The following is a 19,966-nucleotide window of genomic DNA, read 5'->3' on the forward strand; positions in this document are numbered from 1 at the left end:
TAAATTTTCTGTTTATTATCATTCTCACTTGTAGCAGGGCCGGCTCTAGGGGTGTTCGACCTGAGCGGTTAAACAGGGGCGCCACCCATAGAGTGCGCACCCTTCCCCAGCATCCCGATTTCTGTCCCGCCTGTGGGCCGAAGTGGCCCGTGGGTGGTCAAATCGGAGGGTTGGGTACCCCCACCGCTGCAGCAGTGCTGGGATCCCGGAGTCTGAATGGATGCTACGTGTATGCGCACGGCATCCATTCAGTGCCGAGAGAGGGCTAGGGAAAGCCCAGCTAGTGAGGCTCCCCCCAGCCTGACGTTATTTGGAGGCGTGCCATACAGGCACGCCCCTCAGATAACCATGTAAGGAGGTGTGGCATATGATAATTAGGCCACACACCCAATTTCGGTCACGCACAGAGCACTTGGTCGGCACAGGGCGCTATTAGCCCTGGAGCCAGCCCTGACTTGTAGCTTCCTCTTATTTTATCCCCAGCATCTCCTGGCCTCCCCTATCTCTTCCCTGGCCCTTCCCCATGAGGCCATGGCCCTTTTTTTCGGGTTTTATCTCCTTATTTAAAAAATAGGGGGGGGGGGATAATCTGGCACAGGGCAACAAAAAGTCTAATTACGGCTCTGATAAATGGGCCCCTAAGTATCTAAAGTTCGGAACCCGACTGTGTCCAATACACTGCAATGCTGCTCAGTCCTCTCAGCACATGGATTGTGCCTGCAGTACACTCTATGCTCAGTAGAGGGAGCGTGTAAACAAGATAATATACGCATGAGCTGCACAAACTACGTAAGCAGAGAGCGTTGTTGTTTTTTGCCGCTTTCACCTCTTCGTGACATAATCTAGTCCGAGGATCCAGGGCCTTTGATTGCTCTCCACGGTCCTACATGCGGTGGTTTGGTTTTGGGTATAGCGGGTTTGGACAGTTCGGGCTCGGAGAGGAACTTACTGTAAATCTGCCCAAACCGCTGCAAATTAATGGGGGTACACAAGAGAGCAACAAGCAAATCCGCAAAGTGGAGCCGTCCTGGAGTTACTCGGCCATCGTGACAGGTGCGACACCTTGTGGTCATACTTTTCTCAGACTCGGGTAGGCGCAAAGTGCTGACATCCTGGCTGATCCCCGGCACAGTCAGATTTGAATAAACATCAGGAGCTGGATGGGATTAGAATGTCCCGAGTTTAGGACCCCCACGGCTCTATTGTTTATTTGGAAATACGCTTTTACTTAAAGTATTTTAAGGGAACATTTATTTTAATTTGGAATATGGTAACCTGAGGCACCTTGATCATTAAAATGATAGATAATATCATCTTAATGTAGCACAATGTTAGTTTTATGGTTAGTATACACTTTATATTATGTAGAGATATTGGTTTTCTTTTTGTTTCAAGATAGTGGGAGCCTTATACTTGCCTTGCATGGATTGGCTGCTCATCTACAAACTGTTCCTGAAAGTGATATTTATAGTTTGTGTGACTTGATGTGTTGCAGAGGATGGTTCTCTCCTACTCTCCGGATTCATCAGCGGGTGCCCCAAACAGTATCTCTGTGTCCCTGGCCTGGATTGTCGTGATGTCCTCCCCTCAGAGAAAAACATGATTCTTCTATTGAAAGAACGGGCAGAATGCTGGGATATTAACACAATTGATGTTGAGGGAATGCTGCCTAAACCCATGTGGAAAATGGAGCTACCTGTGGGACATGATTCTGGTAAATACATTAATAATCATACATAACTGCATGCACTTACCGTCTTCTCCTATCTGGTTTGATGAGCTCCCTCTTACATACAGCTCCATATTAATAAAGGGGCAAAATTAGCATTTGCCCTGGGCCCACCGGGACAGAGTCCATAATTACATCCAGAGCCTGGATAGGATAGGGGCGGCTCTGAAGGAGTCTCTTAATTTTTTCCTTCAGCTTTCTAGAGAGACGAGAGACCACTTGTATGAAAGGCTGGAGTATGATCTTCTGGATCTTGGGGTAGGGGGGGGGAATCAATTCGTAATTTTCTGTTGCAGGCTTAATCCTAATCCACCAATTACTCTTTGGGGCTCACACCCATGGGCAATCCATGTGCACATGGTCATTTTGAGCTGCGTCAACCACTAGGTGAATACAACTCTACTAGAACTACAATATGGATCACTGATCCCTCTGAAGAAAGTTAATTATTATTAGTATTAGGAGTGAACACTCGGTGGCCAGGGAAGCAACACGCCCTTATGTTTTGTGTTTATGTTCCATCCAGTATATAAATACAGGATTATGGACAATTTCACAAAGGAAATGGAATGGATGAATATTTAAAATGATGAGCTGAACTGTATTCTGTAATATATTAGAGAAAAGTTCATAAACCATTTTTGTATATATAAAAAAGCTTATTCACATTACACATTTACTCACAGGCAGTTTATGAGTGACTTGTCTGAGCCAAGCAGTAATATACCAAAGCTGAGTGACATCACAGAAGCTGTTTATGATGTCAGTCACATGATCAGCATGGTCATAGCAGTTATATATAATCCTGTCTGCATCGAGGTGACAGGTCTGTTTATATTATTTTAATGGGAACACGTATTTAAATTCTGGTGAAGAGAAACAACAAGGCATTTGTGCTCAATGTTCTGAAAGAAGAAAAAAAAAATCACTTTATAGGCTGAATCATAGTTGAAGTGAAATGAGCAAACGGTGGAATGATTTGGTCTAGTGCTGTAAGTAGCGTAATGGAAGTCATTCATATGAAAAGACCGTATATGTTCGTTTGTATGGAATTTAAAACAGGCAAAGTTTTTTTAAGGAAATGTCCCTTCAGTATGCACTCATCCTATTTTTGTATATATACCTTATGTTTTGTCTAATTTAAATTTAATTTGTAATATGCGTGTTGGGAGGATATTCCTACTTGTCATTCTTTTTGTGTATATCCTCTTGTCACTGTGACAGTCCATACCAATACAGCAGCCTGAGAGTCAGGATTGGTGACAGAGGGTGGGCCTATGATGGAAATGGAACCGTGGTCAGGATTTGAGGTCCAACAAAATGGCTGTCCTGTATAGAGAAACAGCATAAAGTGTGTCTAGCATATATGTTCCCCTGTATTATGCACACATAAGATAAAATTTATTTACATATTTTCAACAACACATAGGGGGGAATTCAATTAAATGTGATGATGAATAGCAGCGGGAGAGAGCTCCCGGAGCTATTCAATACACTGCGCTGTTTGCCTGGTCGGGAATTGGTTATGTCAGAGAATGCCGGTTCTCGCAACGTAACCTGGATTTTTTAGTCGCGAGAACCGGCATTCTCCAACTAAAGTGCCGGCTGTTGGTGCCAAACTAAGCCGGGAAACAGCCGCACTTTTGTTGGATTTCTCCTTGCATCCTCAGGGGGGTGTAAGAAGAAATCCTTTAGCCCGCCCAAACATCACGTTGAATTGAATAGCTTCGGAAGCTCCCTCACCGTTGCTATTCATTATCGCATTGAATTGAATTCCCCCCATAGTTATATTGAATTTCCGTGACTACCAAATTACTAACATTAGTAGCCAATAAAGTCGGATATTAGTGTCTTAGCTCTTGTTTTGTCATTACAATATCTGCTTTATAGCAAATAGATTATCTAATTCCTAGGACCTCTGCCCTACACTAGACAATAACTTGCCAGAGGCTCTTGGATGGCAGGGTCATTTTTACATTAATCACTGCAGACACATAGCAGTTTCTCCTTGTGCCAGCATTACTGACAGATGCAACTGTTTCCTGGTATAAGGTGGATATAAAAGTGGTTATGTAATGTTCTTATGTAAAGTAATGGTTCTTCCCCCTGTGTTAGGAAGAGCAGATATGACCGCATGGTTAGGGGATGTTTCACTATTGGCTTTCGACCTGCATTAACGTGACCCTCTGTGCCAGGGGTTCCCAGCCACTGTCCTCAAGGCACACTAAAGGTGCCCATCCACTAGACGATTAAGTTGAACGATAACGATTGTTCAATCGTTCATAAATCGTTTGCAAAAATGTCTAAAACGACTGGCAATGCGAGCTCCCGCTGGTCGTTTAGACATCTATCATCGTGCAAACATGCTGGACAACCTGACGATAACGTCAGGTTGAGCATGTTTGCAAATTATTGATGAGACTGCACTGCACAACTGCTCGTTCAGTGCAGGCTCATAACAGACTGACAAACGACTGCACAATTACAATTTCGTAATCGTGCAGTCGTTTTCATGTCTGCTTACATTCCAGGTTTTGAGGATAGCCATACTTGAGCACAGGTGTCTTAATTAGTACCTCTGTTATTTTGATTTAACCATCTGTGCTTAAACATGGATATCACTAAAACCTGGACTGTTAGTGTGCCTTGAGGTTGGGAAACACTGCTCTATGCATTACATTTCACAAGTTACCTAAACTATAGAAATTTCCAGAAACAACAGATTGGAGATCAACTGTGAGTCAAATGTAGATCCAGAACCAACAGATTTCAACTAGAGTCGCCTCAATGTAAATCATTGTTATTTAAAGTAGATTAGAAACATTCAGTAAGTCAGAAGAAAATTCATGTATTATTCTTAACGCTTGGGATTTTTTTTTCATAACTTGAGCACCATGCCAAAAATGTACATATACAATGACCTGTATGTAGCAGCTCTCCTCAGTGACTGTGGGAGAAGCCATTATTACAAAGTAGCATACATTTTTTTTCTTTTCCAGTTTTTCTACTTCAGGGTCCATAGGGTATCCACAGGATACCTTGGGTATAGGTGATGACGTCAGTCTTCAGGCACCACAGAGTTAAAGTTTTCAGCCTCCCAGGATGCATCTGGGTCCCTCTCCTATACCCCGCCTCCGGGCCAAGGCATATCAGTTTCGTCGGTGCCTGGCCGGAGTCGGAGGCACTGTGCAGAGGGGGCTATGAAGAGCCCCTGAAGTTTCTTTTAAAGGCAGCGCTGGCTGCACATCTGGGAGTACAGCATGGACAGTCAGTACTGACGTCCATGCCGTCTCCCCTACACCCCGCCGGTACCAGAACGCCGGTACTGATCCGGGAATGCTGGTAGACATCTGGGGTCACGGCTAGCGGTGTCCCCAGATGTTTTGGACCATGGCCGGATCCAAGGGGATGCAGGTAAGCAGCGGGGTCCCGCGGTGGGTCCCCGCTGGTCACATGGTCCTGAGTCCCCAGGCAGGGGGCTCCCTGGGGACTGGCTGCAGCGTGGAGCCAGGCGACCAACCTGCGCTTCCACTACCCCCTGGGACAGCGGGCCGCTGCTGAGCGGCATGCGCTGCGGCGTCCCAGGGGTTAAATGCATGCCAGGGGAGCGCGCTTTCCCTGTCTCACAGCCGGCGCCTCCCCTGCTGCACACAGCCTCTCTGCTCTGCCTGATTGGCCACAGTGTGTCAGCTGTCCTCCCCAGGCTGGCCTCCTTCATCTTCTGCTCCTCGGTGGCCATCTTTAAAGCATGGTGAACACTGCTGGAAGCCTGTGAGCGGTGGCATTGCGGTCTGGGTCCCCCAGCATACCTCTCCTCTGTTTGTCACAGGTCAGTGTATGCAGCGCTGAGTCCTACCAGCCTGAGGGTCTGAGTAGTTGAGAATCAATACTAATAGTGCAGGGATTTGTTTCTTCTGCATTGTATGTGACTGAACTGCTAGCCTGCTGTCTGTACTTTCACTTTCTACTGTCAGCTTTATTACTGTCCCTGATCTTGCTCTGCTCAAAGCCCTTGCGGTGCGCGGTGTGCAGGGTGTTATTCACACTATACCAATACGTATAGGTGTGAGTGTCACATACTTACCATCATGTCTGAGACTGATTTTCCTCTCCAGCTCATGTGTACTAAATGTAAGGTACCAATAGCGGAGGGGGAGGGTAACGCGGAGGGGTTATGCCCCCAGTGCCTGGCACTGTCACGGCCGATTATGGTCACGGTCCCGGTACAGGAACCTCCCTGGGCTTGTTTCGCTAAGGCGCTTACAACCCTTGTGGACCAGCTAGCTCCGCCACCTGCGTTTACCCAGACGGGTTTGTCCCAGCAGTCAGTGGTGTCGTCACCCATGCGGGAGTTCCCGAGACAATTGATGGTACCCCACAGTCTCCCTGTCCCTTCCCAGGTTTCTCCGGAGCCTGCGTGGGTTAATACTCTTAACTACATCGGTTCAGCATTTGTCCGATGTTTTACAGGGGGAGTCTGTGTTGCGGCCTCATAACGGCCGGTGGCGTCTTTATCTGCTCCTTATGGGGATGACGATGAGACGTCAGATCATGGGGAGATTCTGGATCTATCTGACCAAGAACCTCTCCGTACCAAAGAGCCGGACGCTAAGTCCAAGGTGTATATCCCTGGTATTATTCGAGCGGTCCGCTCGGCTTTAGTTATTGAGGATATTGATCCTTTGGTGGCCACATTCATATATGCCTTTTTAAGGATATTAAGGGTGAGGCTACGGTGTTCCCTCTTTCTGATCAATTAGTGGATCATTTAGAGGAGGCGTGGAAAAATCCAGGTAAACGGTTTCAGCCCCAGAGACGCTTAGTCGTGGCTTATCCGTTTGCGGTCAATTATTTTTCTAAGCGGGAATCCCCTACGCAAGTGGATTCACATGTCACACGCCTAGTCAAAAGTGCCACGTTGTCTATGCCTTCGATGTCATCCTTGAAGGATGTCACTGACCGCAAGGTGGAGATCTGCCTCAAATCCGTTTATTCCCTTGCAGGGAAGCATCCAGACCGGCTCTGGCCGTGTGTTGGGTAGCCAGAGCTATGGAGCGCTGGGCGGATAATTTGGAGGCGTCTTTGGACTCTGACCGAGTTGGTGGGCAATCTCCGAGACTCGGCCACTTACATTAATGAAGCGGCCTTAGATATTTGTATGCTCACCTCTAGGATCTCTTCTGCAGCCGTGGCTGCTCGTCGCACCTTATGGTTGCGTTCTTGGAAAGCGGACGCGGATTCCAAAAAGGGATTAGAAGGTCTGGACAGGTACTATTTGGTCAAGATCTGGACAAAATTGTAGTTACGTTGGCAGCAGCAAAATCTGCATGTCTTCTGTCTGCTACGATTCCTTCTAGTGCTGGTGGGTCGTCCTTTTGGCCTCACAGGGCCCAAGGTAGGCCTAAAGTACAGTCCTTTCCACGGCAGGCTGGGGCCAAGAAATTGTCCAAGCCCAAGAAACAGGTCTGGAGTACCAGACGTCCGGCTCCTAGGTCAGAAAACAAACCTGCGGCCTGACGGTCCAGGCCTCCTTTTGGGGGACCCCAAAGTGGGGGGCGCCTGCTTCAGTTCGCCCGGTGCTGGTCGCAGTGCATGTTCCAATTTCCCAGAGGGGCCTGGGTTTCTATTCCATTCTATTTTTGGTGCAGAAACCCAATGGGTCTTACCGTTCAATACTAAACCTAAAGGCCCTCAGCAAGTCCTTGAGGGTGCCTCTGTTTCAGATGGAGACCCTGCGGTCCATTATTCTGGCACTGGAACCTGGGGAATACATGGTGTCATTGGACATCCAGGACGCTTACTTGCATGTCCCTATTCTTTTGCGCCATCAGCAGTTCATGTTTCCAACATTTCCAGTTCCGGGCACTGCCTTTTGGCCTGGTGACTGCTCCACGGGTATTCACCAAGGTCATGGCGGTCATGGCGGCTCTCCAGCGGGCGCAGGGAGTCCGACTGTTGCCTTATCTGGACGACCTCCTGTTGATAGCGGGGTCTCCAGAGCTTCTTTTACACCATCTGGATCTGACGATTGCGGTACTGCAACGTCACGGCTGGTTGACAAACTGGCAGAGGTCCACTCTCACCCAGTCTCAGAGGATGCTGCACCTCGGGGCCTTATTGGACTCCAGGCAGCAGTGGATCTTTGTGACGGAGGAAAAGATCCTTGCTTTGTAGTTGAGGGTGCGCAGTTGTCTGCAGTGTCGTCGAGTGTCGATACACTTGGCAAAGAGGTTATTGGGCTCAATGGTGTCGGTATTCGACATGGTGGAGTACGCCCAATTTCACTCCAAACCTCTGCTGCTATTGATCCGGTCCAGATGGAATGGATTGCCTCAGTGTCTCAAGTCCCAGACGATGGGGCTCACTCCGGATGTTCGCCTGCCTCTAACCTGGTGTTTGCAGACGACCCACCTCAACAAGGGTCGCCCGTTCTGGGTGGCGAACTGGGTCCTGTTAACAACGGACGCCAGTCTCCGGTGCTGGGGAGCTGTCACGGGTCCACACTTGTTTCAGGGCAGGTGGACTCGGGCGGTAGCGGAGCTTCCAATAAGCATTTTGGAGCTCCATGCGGTGTCAAGAACTCTCCAGCGGGCACAGCCGGTTCTCCAGGGTCACCCTGTGCAGGTCCCGTCGGACAACGCCACCACGGTGGCCTATTTAAACCAGCAAGGAGGAACCGGGAGAGTGGTCTTTATACCAGGACGTCTTTCGGAGTCTGGTGGACAAGTGGGGTCTTCCAGAGATAGACCTCATGGTGTCCCGGCACAACAACAAGTTGCCGGTGTACGGGTCTCGAACATGAGACGAAAAGGCGTCTCTGGTGTATGCCCTGTCCGTCTAGTAGACGTTCCAGTTTGCCTACCTTTTCCCTCTGTTTTCCCTTCTTCCGCGGGTATTACGGAAATTCAAATCAAGAAGGAGGTACGCTACTGTTGATAGCTTCCGAGTGGCCCAGACGGCACTGGTTCTCCGACCTCCAGAGTCTGTCAGTAGACGTTCCTCTGAGGTTACCATTACGACCGAATCTGCTGTCACAGGGTCCTTGTCTTCACCCAGACCTGACTCGGTGTGGCTGTTGAAACGGTCATGCTAAGGTCCAGAGGGTTTTTCTAGCTCCGTGGTGCAAACCATACTAAGAGCTCGTAAACCTTCCTCGGCAAGAATCTACCATCGTGTGTGGCATACTTTCTTCCGGTGGTGTAGACCTAGAGGGTAATCCCTTAGGGAGTTCCGCCTGTCTAGGGTGTTGGCTTTCCTACAGGCTGGACTGGATCATGGGCTTCGCCTGGCTTCTCTGAAAGTGCAGGTGTCTGCCCTGTCAGTCTGGTTTCATCGTAGGATTGCTGCGCTCTCTGATGTGCACACCTTTATGCGAGGTGTTCTTCGCATTCAGCCACCTTTTGTTCCACCGGTGGCGCCTTGGAATTGGGCTGTGGTCCTGAGAGTTCTCTAGGGGCCGCCGTTTGAACCACTGGACTCAGTGGACTTTAAATGGCTTACAGCTGAAACCATATTCCTTCTGGCCATTGCCTCGGCCAGACGGATTTCGGATTTAGGGGTTCTCTCTTGTAGACCCCCTTTTCTGATTTTTCATAGGAATAGGGCGGTGCTTCGCACTCGTCCGGGATTCCTTCCCGAAGTGGTATCCAGTTTTCACATCAATGAAGAAATTGTTGTGCCGGCTTTCAATTCACCTGGACTTTCAGTGGGTGACGCCACTTGGGATGTTGTGCGGGCATTGAGAATTTATGTTGACCGCACTTCTTCTTTTAGGAAGTTGGACGCCTTGTTTGTCCTCTATGGCTTCCGTAAAAAGGGTTGGCCTGCTTCAAAGTAGACTTTGGCAGGCTGGATTCGTATGGCAATTTCAGAAGCTTATCTTCATGAAGGTCTTCCAGTTCCCTTCTTGGTGAGGGCTCATTCCACTAGGTCTGTGGGTCCTTCGTTTGCAGCTAGACGTGGTGCCTCTGCAGTTCAGATCTGCAAGGCTGCTACGTAGTCTTCTGTCAATACCTTTGTGAGGTATTACGCTTTTGACATCTTTGCCTCTCAGGATGCTTCCTTCGGGCGGCGGATTCTCCTCTCAGCACAGGAGCGTCCCCACCCTTAAAGGATACTGCTTTGGGACATCCCCAAGGTATCCTGTGGATACCCTATGGACCCTGAAGTAGAAAATATGAGATATGGTAAGAACTTACCCTTGTTATCTCTATTTCTACGAAGTCCATAGGGTTCCACAGGACTCCCGCCCTGTCGCACCTGTACTGCAGATGGGCTTTATTCTGGTCACCGGTTTTTCCGTCTCCCTATGGTGAGAATGTGATTCTTGTGAGTGTCCAGGTTTTTTTTTTACTTCTCTCTCTTTCTTCTCCTCCTCCGGCCTATGGCTTGTGACGTAACTGAGATGCCTTGGCCCGGGGGCGGGGTATAGGAGAGGGACCCAGATGCATCCTGGGAGGCTGAAAACTTTAACTCTGTGGTGCCTGAAGACTGACGTCATCACCTATACCCAAGGTATCCTGTGGAACCCTATGGACTTCGTAGAAATAGAGATAACAAGGGTAAGTTCTTACCATATCTCATATTTTTTAAACTTTCTAGATAATGGATTTCAGATTAAGATAACAAAAATCCTATCCTATAAAGATATCATAATGTTTTAGTAATGTAAATTACAGGTTCTCAAACTCTGTCCTCAGGACCCCAAACAGTGCATGTTTTCCAGGTCTCCTCACAGAATCATAAGTGAAATTATTAGCTCCATCTGTCTATCTTTTAAAATGCGTCAGTGAGTAATGATTACATCTGTACATTTGCAGGGTGTCCTGGAAAACGTGATCTGTGTGGGGTCCTGAGGACAGAGTTTTAGAACCACTGATGTAGATAATTTGTATAAATAATGTATGAGAATGAACAATACTGTCTGCCATATTTATAGCTTTCCCATTGGTTGCCAAAGGACACGTATTCCCTCAGCCGCCATTCTTCAGGGAGCTCCCAGCCACAGTCCAGGCCCAGAAGATGGCTCTGGGAAATGAGCATGCGGTGCTACTGACGTCTGATGGGACGGTGCTGACCTGGGGAGCAGGGAGGTATGACAGGCACGTGGCCTATTACAGACAACGACACAAGGTGACCTTGTATTTTACTTTGCTCCTCTGATTATCAGACATGGGCAACTTGGACATGAAGATGTGGAAGATGTTTCAGAACCTCGGGTAGTGGAAGCTTTGCACGGTGTGCCAATGGGTGAAGTGGCAGCAGGAGGATGGCATACAGCCTGCATCGGTGGTAATATTAATTCCCTGTAAATACAAAGCTGATGTAATATATGGAATAAGAAAACTATATACACTGTTTATTATCAGATGTCACATGACTTGCCATCTCATACCTGTAATATTTGGGTAGGGGTACATTATCATGAGATTCACTTTACAAGAAAACACAAAGAAATACCAAAGTCATTCAATGCAGAGCTGGATTAGGGCTTTGGGGGGCCCAGGTCACTTAGAACAGGGGGGCCCTTGTGTCTAAAACTAAATGCATAGGGTCATCATTCATGACGGAGAGAGCCAGTAGTATGTAGAATTATGAAAGAAGCAGTGAGACCAATTCCATCAAAATTAAATAAAAAGTTTATTCAATTTTGATGTAACACAATACTAATCATCACACACGAGCACCTTAAATATAGAGCCTAGCCATGAGTCCCATTTATTACTAAGGCCAAATACTGGCGGCATATTTCGCTTAGTATCACAATGATTCTTCTTAATGTATTAACATATAGTAATAAAGTATTTGACATTACTTACCTGTCCGGCGAAGTCCAGCAGCTTCCTCCTCGTCAGCAGTGATCTCAACTCCTGGGTGCCTACTGCTGCCAGCAATGGGTTGTTCACTAAGGCACATGCCCGACGGCTGCCTGCTCATACGCATTGTGCCCAAACCAGATGAAGATTCGGCAAATACTGAAAGGTTTAGCTGAAGTTGGGAATGCTCTGCTGATTACCCATGAGGACCATACCACTTACGTCATATAGAAATAGCATAAGCGTTAACGTGACTGCTATTTGCTAAATACTAAACAGAGCTCATAACACCTTTAGTGAATGCTAATGGGGTTATGTCTCATTCTTTTTTTTTTGTGTAATCTGTTTTTATTTAAATCAAATATAGCACAGTACATATATGGCCTCCAGCGGCCTACATAAACACCAAATACAGTCAGGTCCATAAATATTGGGACATTGACAGAATTTTCAGATTTTGGCCTCTATTCACCACCACAATGATTTTGAAATGAAACAAACAAGATGTGATTTAACTGCAGACTTTCAGATTTAATTTGAGGGTAATTACATCCAAATCAGGTGAACGGTGTAGGAATTACAGTGGTTTCTATATGTGCCTCCCACTTTTTAAGGGGCCAAAAGTAATGGGACAAACTAAACAATCCTAAATCTAACTTTCACTTTTTAATACTTTGTTGCAAATCCTTTGCAGGCAATTACAGCCTGAAGTCTGGAACGCATAGACATCACCAGACGCTGGGTTTCATCCCTGGTGATGCTCTGCCAGGCCTCTACTGCAAATGTCTTCAGTTCCTGCTTGTTCTTGGGGCATTTTCCCTTCAGTTTTGTCTTCATCAAGTGAAATGCATGCTCAAGCGGATTCAGGTCAGGGGATTGACTTGGCCATTGCATAACATTCCACTTTCTAGCCTTAAAAAACTCTTTGGTTGCTTTTGCAGTATGCTTCGGGTCATTGTCCATCTGCACTGTGAAGCGCCGTCCAATGAGTTCTGAAGCATTTGACTGAATATGAGCATATAATATTGCCCGAAACACTTCATAATTCATTCTGCTGCTTTTGTCAGCAGTCACATCATCAATAAATACAAGGGAACCAGTTCCATTGGCAGCCATACATGCCCACGCCATGACACTACCACCACCATGCTTCACTGATGAGGTGGTATGTTTTGGATCATGAGCAGTTCCTTTCCTTCTCTTCTCTTCCCATCACTCTGGTACAAGTTGATCTTTGTCTCATCTGTCCATAGGATGTTGTTCCAGAACTGTAATGGCTTTTTTAGATGTTGTTTGGCAAACTCTAATCTGGTCTTCTTGTTTTTGTGGCTCACCAATGGTTTCATTTTGTGGTGAACCTTCTATATTCACTCTTGTGAAGTCTTCTCTTGATTGTTGACTTTGACACATATACACCTACCTCCTGGAGAGTGTTCTTGATTTGGCCAACTGTTGTGAAGGGGTTTTTCTTCACCAGGGAAATAATGCTTTTGCCATCCACCACAGTTGTTTTCCGTGGTCTTCCGGGTCTTTTGGTGTTGCTGAGCTCTCCGGTGCGTTCTTTCTTTTTAAGAATGTTCCAAACAGTTGATTTGGACACACCTAAAGTTTTTGCTATCTCTCTGATGGGTTTGTTTTGATTTTTCAGCCTAATGATGGCTTGCTTCACTGATAGTGACAGCTGTTTGGATCTCATATTGCGAGTTGACAGCAACTGATTCCAAATGCAAATGTCACACCTAGAATCAACTCCAGACCTTTTACCTGCTTAATTGATAATGAAATAACGAGGGAATAGCCCACACCTGTCCATGAAATAGCTTTTGAGTTGATAGTCCCATTACTTTTGGCCCCTTAAAAAGTGGGAGGCACATATGGAAACCGTTGTAATTCCTACATCGTTCACCCGATTTGGATGTAATTACCCTCAAATTAAATCTGAAAGTCTGCAGTTAAAGCACAACTTGTTTGTTTCGTTTCAAAGCCATTGTGGTGGTGAATAGAGGCCAAAATCTGAAAATTCTGTCAATGTCCCAATATTTATGGACCTGACTGTAAGTACAAATAACAATACAAATATAGTCACAAAACATGGAGTAAAAGAGCGAAAAAGAAAAAGTTCCAGGTCGCCTAGTATTTAATCATGCTTTCGAACGTTGCTAAATAAAATAAAAGAACAAAAACAAACATAACTAATAAAATAAGATATACAAAAATGAAGAAAGGAAAAAGTATATATAAGGAAAGAAAAATAGTGGGGAAAGGAAGAAGGTCGCTATATCCTAAGAGGCATTAGAGTATTTATTTTGTATTCAGCAGACTCTTTAAAAATCAGCCAGCAATGCCAAGTGCTTGTAAAATCTGAGGAAGATGATTTCGACAAGGAGAGATCTTCCATACACATATACTGATCTATTCTCTGAAACAATCAAGAGATAGGAGGACAAATCGAAGATCTCCAATAACATGGTACAGTAGCCTTCGCTGCATTCACCAGATGACGCAACAAGGATTTTTTATATATGGATATAGGAAAGTCTGATAGATTTAGTAACCAAAACTCAGGTTTATCAGATAAAGGAAGACCAGTGATCAATTCCGATAATTGTCGACCCTTCCCCCAAAAGTCAGCTATTATTGGGCATTGCCACCAAATATGGAGAGGAGTGCCTACTGCTTGACTACAACGCCAGCATAGATTAGATAAATTTGGGAACATCCGGTGAATGTGAACAGGGCACCTATACCACCTAGCCAAGATCTTGTATTGGGTTTCCAAAACTTGGAGTGAAGAGGAACTAGCAAAGGTAAAATCGAATATTTGTGACCACTGATCCTCTGTTAGTTCCCTTCCCAATTCACCATGCCAAGCAGAAACATAAGAGGGTATAGATGGATTAGAGCACTCAAGACATAATCGATATATTAAAGATATGTCTCATTCTTAAATGGAGCCCTGTGTATTTGTGTCACCAACTCTGGTGGAATTATCAAGATAATTGTACATTTAAAAATAAAAAACGTATACAGCACTGTGTGAAAACAATACCTATATAATATACAGATGTAGCCACGCTCATTGTTGCTGCAATCACGCCATACAGACAGCCTAGTTGCACCATAAAAATATCACGATTAGGCGTACTAAGACGCAAGAGAATCCACAGCCTGCAATTACATAGCTTCACCACTGGGTGGTGATTGCTCCACTAATGGAAACTAGTGGTAACGCCGATTACCCATACAGTACTGTACTGTACAGGCGCTGAGCGTCACTTTCTGCAGTGCGCTCCCAGAATGTCAGGACCCCCGTTCACTTTATAAAGTCCTCAGTGCCCACATTTAAAATATTAACTTGCAAAACAATATGCCTTAACTCAGCTGTCTGTTCTTAAAAGATGATGTCAATGAATGGCAAGGTTTTTTTTTTTTTTTTTTAACTGCGTGCGTCTTCAATGCACAGACAGCAAAAACATTTTTTTAGAAGATTACCTTTTTAATGATGGCGCTGAAGACTTTATAAAGCGATCGGAGGTCCCGGCATTATTGGTTTTTTTTTTTTGTTTGTTTTTTTTAAATGCGTGCGTTTTCTAAGCACAGACAGCTGAGTGCAGGCATATTTTTTTTTGCAAGTTCATATTTTTAATGCGGGCGCTGAGGACTTTATAAAGCGATCGGGGGTCCCAGCATTGCTCAGCGCCTGTATGTGTAATAACTTTAGGTTGAACGCACGCGTGCGTAGTTGTGATTTTCAAAAGCGGCATCTGGTGGACAAACTCTAGTATTACACTCGCCGGCAACTCCATACGCCACACTAAACCTCAATGCGCCACCCTGCGGCAAAATACGCCGCCCTGCGACCACGATATCACACTATACATCATGACGAAGATAGATGAGCGTGGCTACATCTGTAGGTCTATAATAATTACCTATATAATATAAGAAACCATTAAATGCAAATCAATAAAAATGCATAAATAAATTGATAAAAATAAATGAGTGTGATATAAGGTGAAAATAATTACGTTTAATAATGAAGTTTACACATGATGTAAAATAGTATATAAAAATATATAGGTAATGGACTGTAATCACAATATTCAGTTAGTGTGCTGTTTAATGTAAATGTAAGCAATCTATAGCAACCAATAATAAAATGTCTGCCAAAATAAGAGTCACAGAGTTAGCTCATGTTATGACGGAGTGGCAAAAATAAGCTGGTACCTGAATTTATATTGATAGGGGCAGACAGATGCTAGCAATATCCAGTCCTGTATCAGCCACCTGAGATATTGGAGGAGCAGGCAGCAGCTGCACAGCGCTGGGACTGGTAAGAGGGTTAGTAAGTGCAGCACAAGTAATAGATGGGCTGGTCCCAGTGTGGGCCAACCACCAAGAAGCAGATCAGTCAGACACAGCCCCAATATGATTGGCCCTGATCTACTAACCATGGTAATTGGGTCCTGAATGATGTTTGTTTCTTGGACTTTTTTACTTGAAAAAAAAAAAAAAACATCAAATGTTGGAGTCTGATGTAGGGGAACCCCTGAGAGAGGGGGGCCCAGGGCACTTGGCTCTGACGCAATGTGTCCAATTGTTCAAACACAAGGGCCGTCATTGGTCCCCCTTATCTCTGCTGCTTTCACCCAATGTTCATTGTAGAAGCAAGGGAGGTATAAAAATCAATAATCCCTATAGAGAACTGGTCCATTATACACATATGGGTCAAGCTGTGCTGTGTTTGCACATACGTGTAAAATCGGTTAAGACAATGCCTGGCACTCTAGTTGCTGTTGCACTACACTTCCCAGCATGCCCTAACTGCAAAACTGGCAGGGCATGCTGGGGTGTGTAGTTCCACAGCAGCTGGAGTGCCACACATTACCTACCCCTGGTCTAAGGTATGTTTGGACTATATGAATACAATATCTGTGTATGTGAAATAATGAAGTAGAATCTAGACAAATAATTATCTGGAATATGAAATTAACTATGGGTTTGACAGAATGACTCTATTGCCTCATCCAGCAGGCGGAGATATTTATTGCTGGGGGTGGAATGAATCTGGACAACTTGGACTTCCTTCGAGGACATTAGGAAAACAAGGTAAGCTTGTATATTATGTACTTCCTGTGACTGTAAGGGATAGTACACAGCATGTTAGATAATACCAACTTCTCCTTTGCTCAGGGATGAAGTCAGAAGAGGAATCTACTGGGGTTGAAGATGGTGAATTTATTGCAATCCAGTCTTTCCCAGCTTTAATTGATTTACCACAAGAGGCCGAAGCATCAAAGATCAGCTGTGGGTCCCGTCACACAGCGACTGTGACACGTAAGGACAGACATAAAAACATGCTTCTACATGCATATGCAAAATGGCAAGCACTACAGCTAAACTGATACTAACATTTATTACTATTCACCTTTTAACATCTATTTTAGTAATATATCAGCACTGTAATAAGCGCATTTTTTCATATGTCTAGATTCAGATATGAGCTGAAGATACGAATAATTGAATAGTGTTCTAATAGAGCACACTTAAATTGGTCCTGTCATAATCACACACGGGCAGCCATTTTGTGGGATTCAGACATAGTGAGATTCCTGGGATTTTGGCCTGCCTAGGCCAAATTCCCTGGATCTCGTGTATGTCTGTCTGAAAGGTACCTGCACGTTCTTGGGTAGGCGAACCTGCAATTGACCAGGGAATTTCCTTTGACTGCAGTCCCGGAAAGACTACCCGGGTCATGTCTGAATGGTGCTACCCGGGAATTTACTGAGTGGGCAGCGCAGAGAGCGTCCACTCCACCACCCCCGGTACCGGTAGCCATGGCGCTGGTGACCTCGGCCTGGACCTCCTCAGACATAGAGGACCCCAACTGCAGCCGAACACCAGGAACTCAGGTAAGGCAGGGAGCCGCATTGGGGCGGCTTCACCCGCCGGCGGGTCTCTGAAACAGCGGGTGGCCGGGCCGCCCGCTCTCCCGCTGGACCACCAGGGCAAATAGGTAACGGGGGCTCTATTGTGATTAGCCGGCTGCCTGCTACAGGATGATATCATCATCAGTGGCAGCTGGAGAGGGGACTGGTGAGGAGTGGCAGAGGACTTATGTCTCGAACAAATACCCGGGATTTTGCACAGGAGAAAATCCTTGGTCTGAGCAGGGTAATTCCTGTTGTATGTCTGAAAGGGGTATAAGAATGCAGCAAGTCATTTGTTTAAGACCCAGATATATCACTGAGCCAGACGTTAGGTAATGTGCACAATTTTAATATTGATGCCAGAATTTGTCTACAGTTGCTGCTGTTATGATTTGAGAACTCCCTTCACATGTTTATATGCTTTGCTTTTCTGCCTGCAGGTAGTGGTGAGCTGTATACATGGGGATGGGGTAAGTAAGGGCGAATCCTGTATTTCCTAGTTGAAAACTGGAAATACACTTTTTTTTCTGGCAGAATACCCTGACACATGTAGGAATTTAGATAGGAAAACAAAAATTTGCAGTATTGACTAGAGCACTTGTTCCCAACCATGGTCCTCAAGGTACACTTAACAGTCCAGGTTTTAAAGATAGCCATACTTGAGCACAGGTGTCTTTATTAGTACCTCCGTTATTTTGATTTAACCATCTGTGCTCAAGCATGGAGATCACTAAAGCCTGGACTGTTAATGTGCCTTGAGGGCCGTGGTTGGGTACCCTTGCCCTAGTGCACCATGGTCCAAATGTAAAAGCAGCTATTTGCAGGCACTGGCGCATGATAGCTGCAATAGTTAAAACGACGATTTTTAAGGCAAAACTAGGTTGGTTTTACCGTAAAACAAATTGACACTTTAAATCTAGCCGTTATATCGGTGGTGCACACAAATTGCAGGCTATTACATTTTGGCCCATGTGTGAATTAGACAAGGGACAGAAAAGCTGTTGCAGTTGCAGGAAACATGGTTCTTGTGTGACAGATTTAGGATGTAAGACTTGGAATATAAAACATGGGTCACTACTTTCCTCTCTGTGTAAACCAGCTGTATACTACTTACTCAGACTAATCATTACAACTTCACATTTCTTAAGTTCTGTTTGCTAATAATAATAATATACATAAGCCAAAGGTTCCCAAACGCGGTCCTCAAGGCACTCCCAACAGTTCAGGTTTTAGAGAGATCCATGGTTGAGCACAGGTGATTAATTAGTGCGTCAATTTGATTTAACCACCTGTGCTCAACCATGGATCTCTCTAAAACCTGAACTGTTAAAGTACCGCGTTTGGGAACCTCTGATATAAAGCAGACAACAAACTGATTTGTAATTCCGATTTACACACATAAGTTGCCACAGGATAATTGAAAGAATTAGCTAGATGTATATATCTTAAGGAACTAAACAAAACAATTGATGCTTTAACAAATCTTGGTGCAAAAATGTACTGCATGCATTTACCTACCCTGTAATATCATTGTAATTATAGTGATATTCACAGTGACGCTGAGCTTGGTTTGTAGTTAATAGAAGGAATTCAGGCATTGTATACCGTAATACATACAGATGTGACCTCATACACATAGCCTCAGGTCCCATGCGACTCTGCTTACACCAAGCATCTTTTTCCCTGAAAATACGACACTTGTATATCTGTGTGACTGAATCTGTATACTGAGCACAACGGGACTTGGTGTGGCAAAGCTGCTGCCGCTGCGTCGTAGCACCTTGTATACAGATTCAGGAAGTATCGTGAAGTGGTTTGTCACAGCCGATGGTGACTAAGACCCATTTTCGGGTGAAAAACAAGACTGGCGCACCGAGAAGGGCTGTTTGGCAAGACTGCAGCAATAATGTAGAAGGACACGTCTGTAGTAAAAGGGAACTTGTTTTTAGTTAAACAGGTCACTTTATGAAATGAACCGTACATGCACAATTTTATGATCCAATTCAGTATAATCTGTACATTTCTGAACTAATATATTTTTATTTCATTTTCTACCCAATAGGAAAATATGGTCAGCTCGGCCATGGGGACACAAAGAGCTCGGATCACCCAAAACGGGTTGAATTTTTTCCCCAGAATAAATTATGTGTAAAAGATGTGACGTGTAGATATTGGAATACATATGTATTGTGCCTTCAGGAAACTAAATAAAGGGATTAAATAAGGAGTTTTTATGACATTGTTTTATTATGCCTGCAATACAGGAGGTCTAGTGGGACTCGGATATCTCACCATGTGAAGTACAGACAACATTGAAGACGGTGATGGTCAGACTTTTGTGACCTGGTGACTACTTTCTTCCCTTACTTAGTGGTGATCTACCAACGTCAGAGGACAACGCTATGCCGATGTTTGCTCAGTTAAACAATCTTTTGCTAATGCATAAGCACAAAAACTCCAGAAAACCCCTTACTACACACACATGAACATAA

General features: G+C 45.0%; 1 protein-coding gene across 5 annotated transcripts; it reads left to right on the plus strand.

Annotated features, from left to right (window-relative positions):
• The first annotated feature begins 390 nt into the window (after positions 1 to 390).
• On the plus strand, positions 391 to 19,706 carry RCCD1 (RCC1 domain containing 1). Of its 5 annotated transcripts, none has more exons than XM_088472914.1 (8): positions 391 to 1,053; positions 1,496 to 1,714; positions 10,668 to 10,821; positions 10,899 to 11,020; positions 16,576 to 16,653; positions 16,738 to 16,881; positions 17,915 to 17,944; positions 19,537 to 19,706. In XM_088472914.1, exons 1-8 carry the CDS (start codon positions 888 to 890, stop codon positions 19,683 to 19,685), a joined length of 1,062 nt encoding a protein of 353 aa, XP_088329040.1. In that variant the 5' UTR covers positions 391 to 887; the 3' UTR covers positions 19,686 to 19,706. The 5 variants fall into 5 exon arrangements, with proteins under 5 accessions (XP_088329040.1, XP_088329042.1, XP_088329041.1 ...); XM_088472916.1 differs by having other exon boundaries at positions 16,579 to 16,653; XM_088472915.1 differs by having other exon boundaries at positions 10,899 to 11,017.
• Positions 19,707 to 19,966: the final 260 nt, after the last annotated feature.

The sequence above is a fragment of the Taudactylus pleione genome, unplaced genomic scaffold (assembly GCF_031769625.1).
Source record: "Taudactylus pleione unplaced genomic scaffold, aTauple2 ptg000129l, whole genome shotgun sequence".
Taxonomy (NCBI): Eukaryota; Metazoa; Chordata; class Amphibia; order Anura; family Myobatrachidae; genus Taudactylus; species Taudactylus pleione.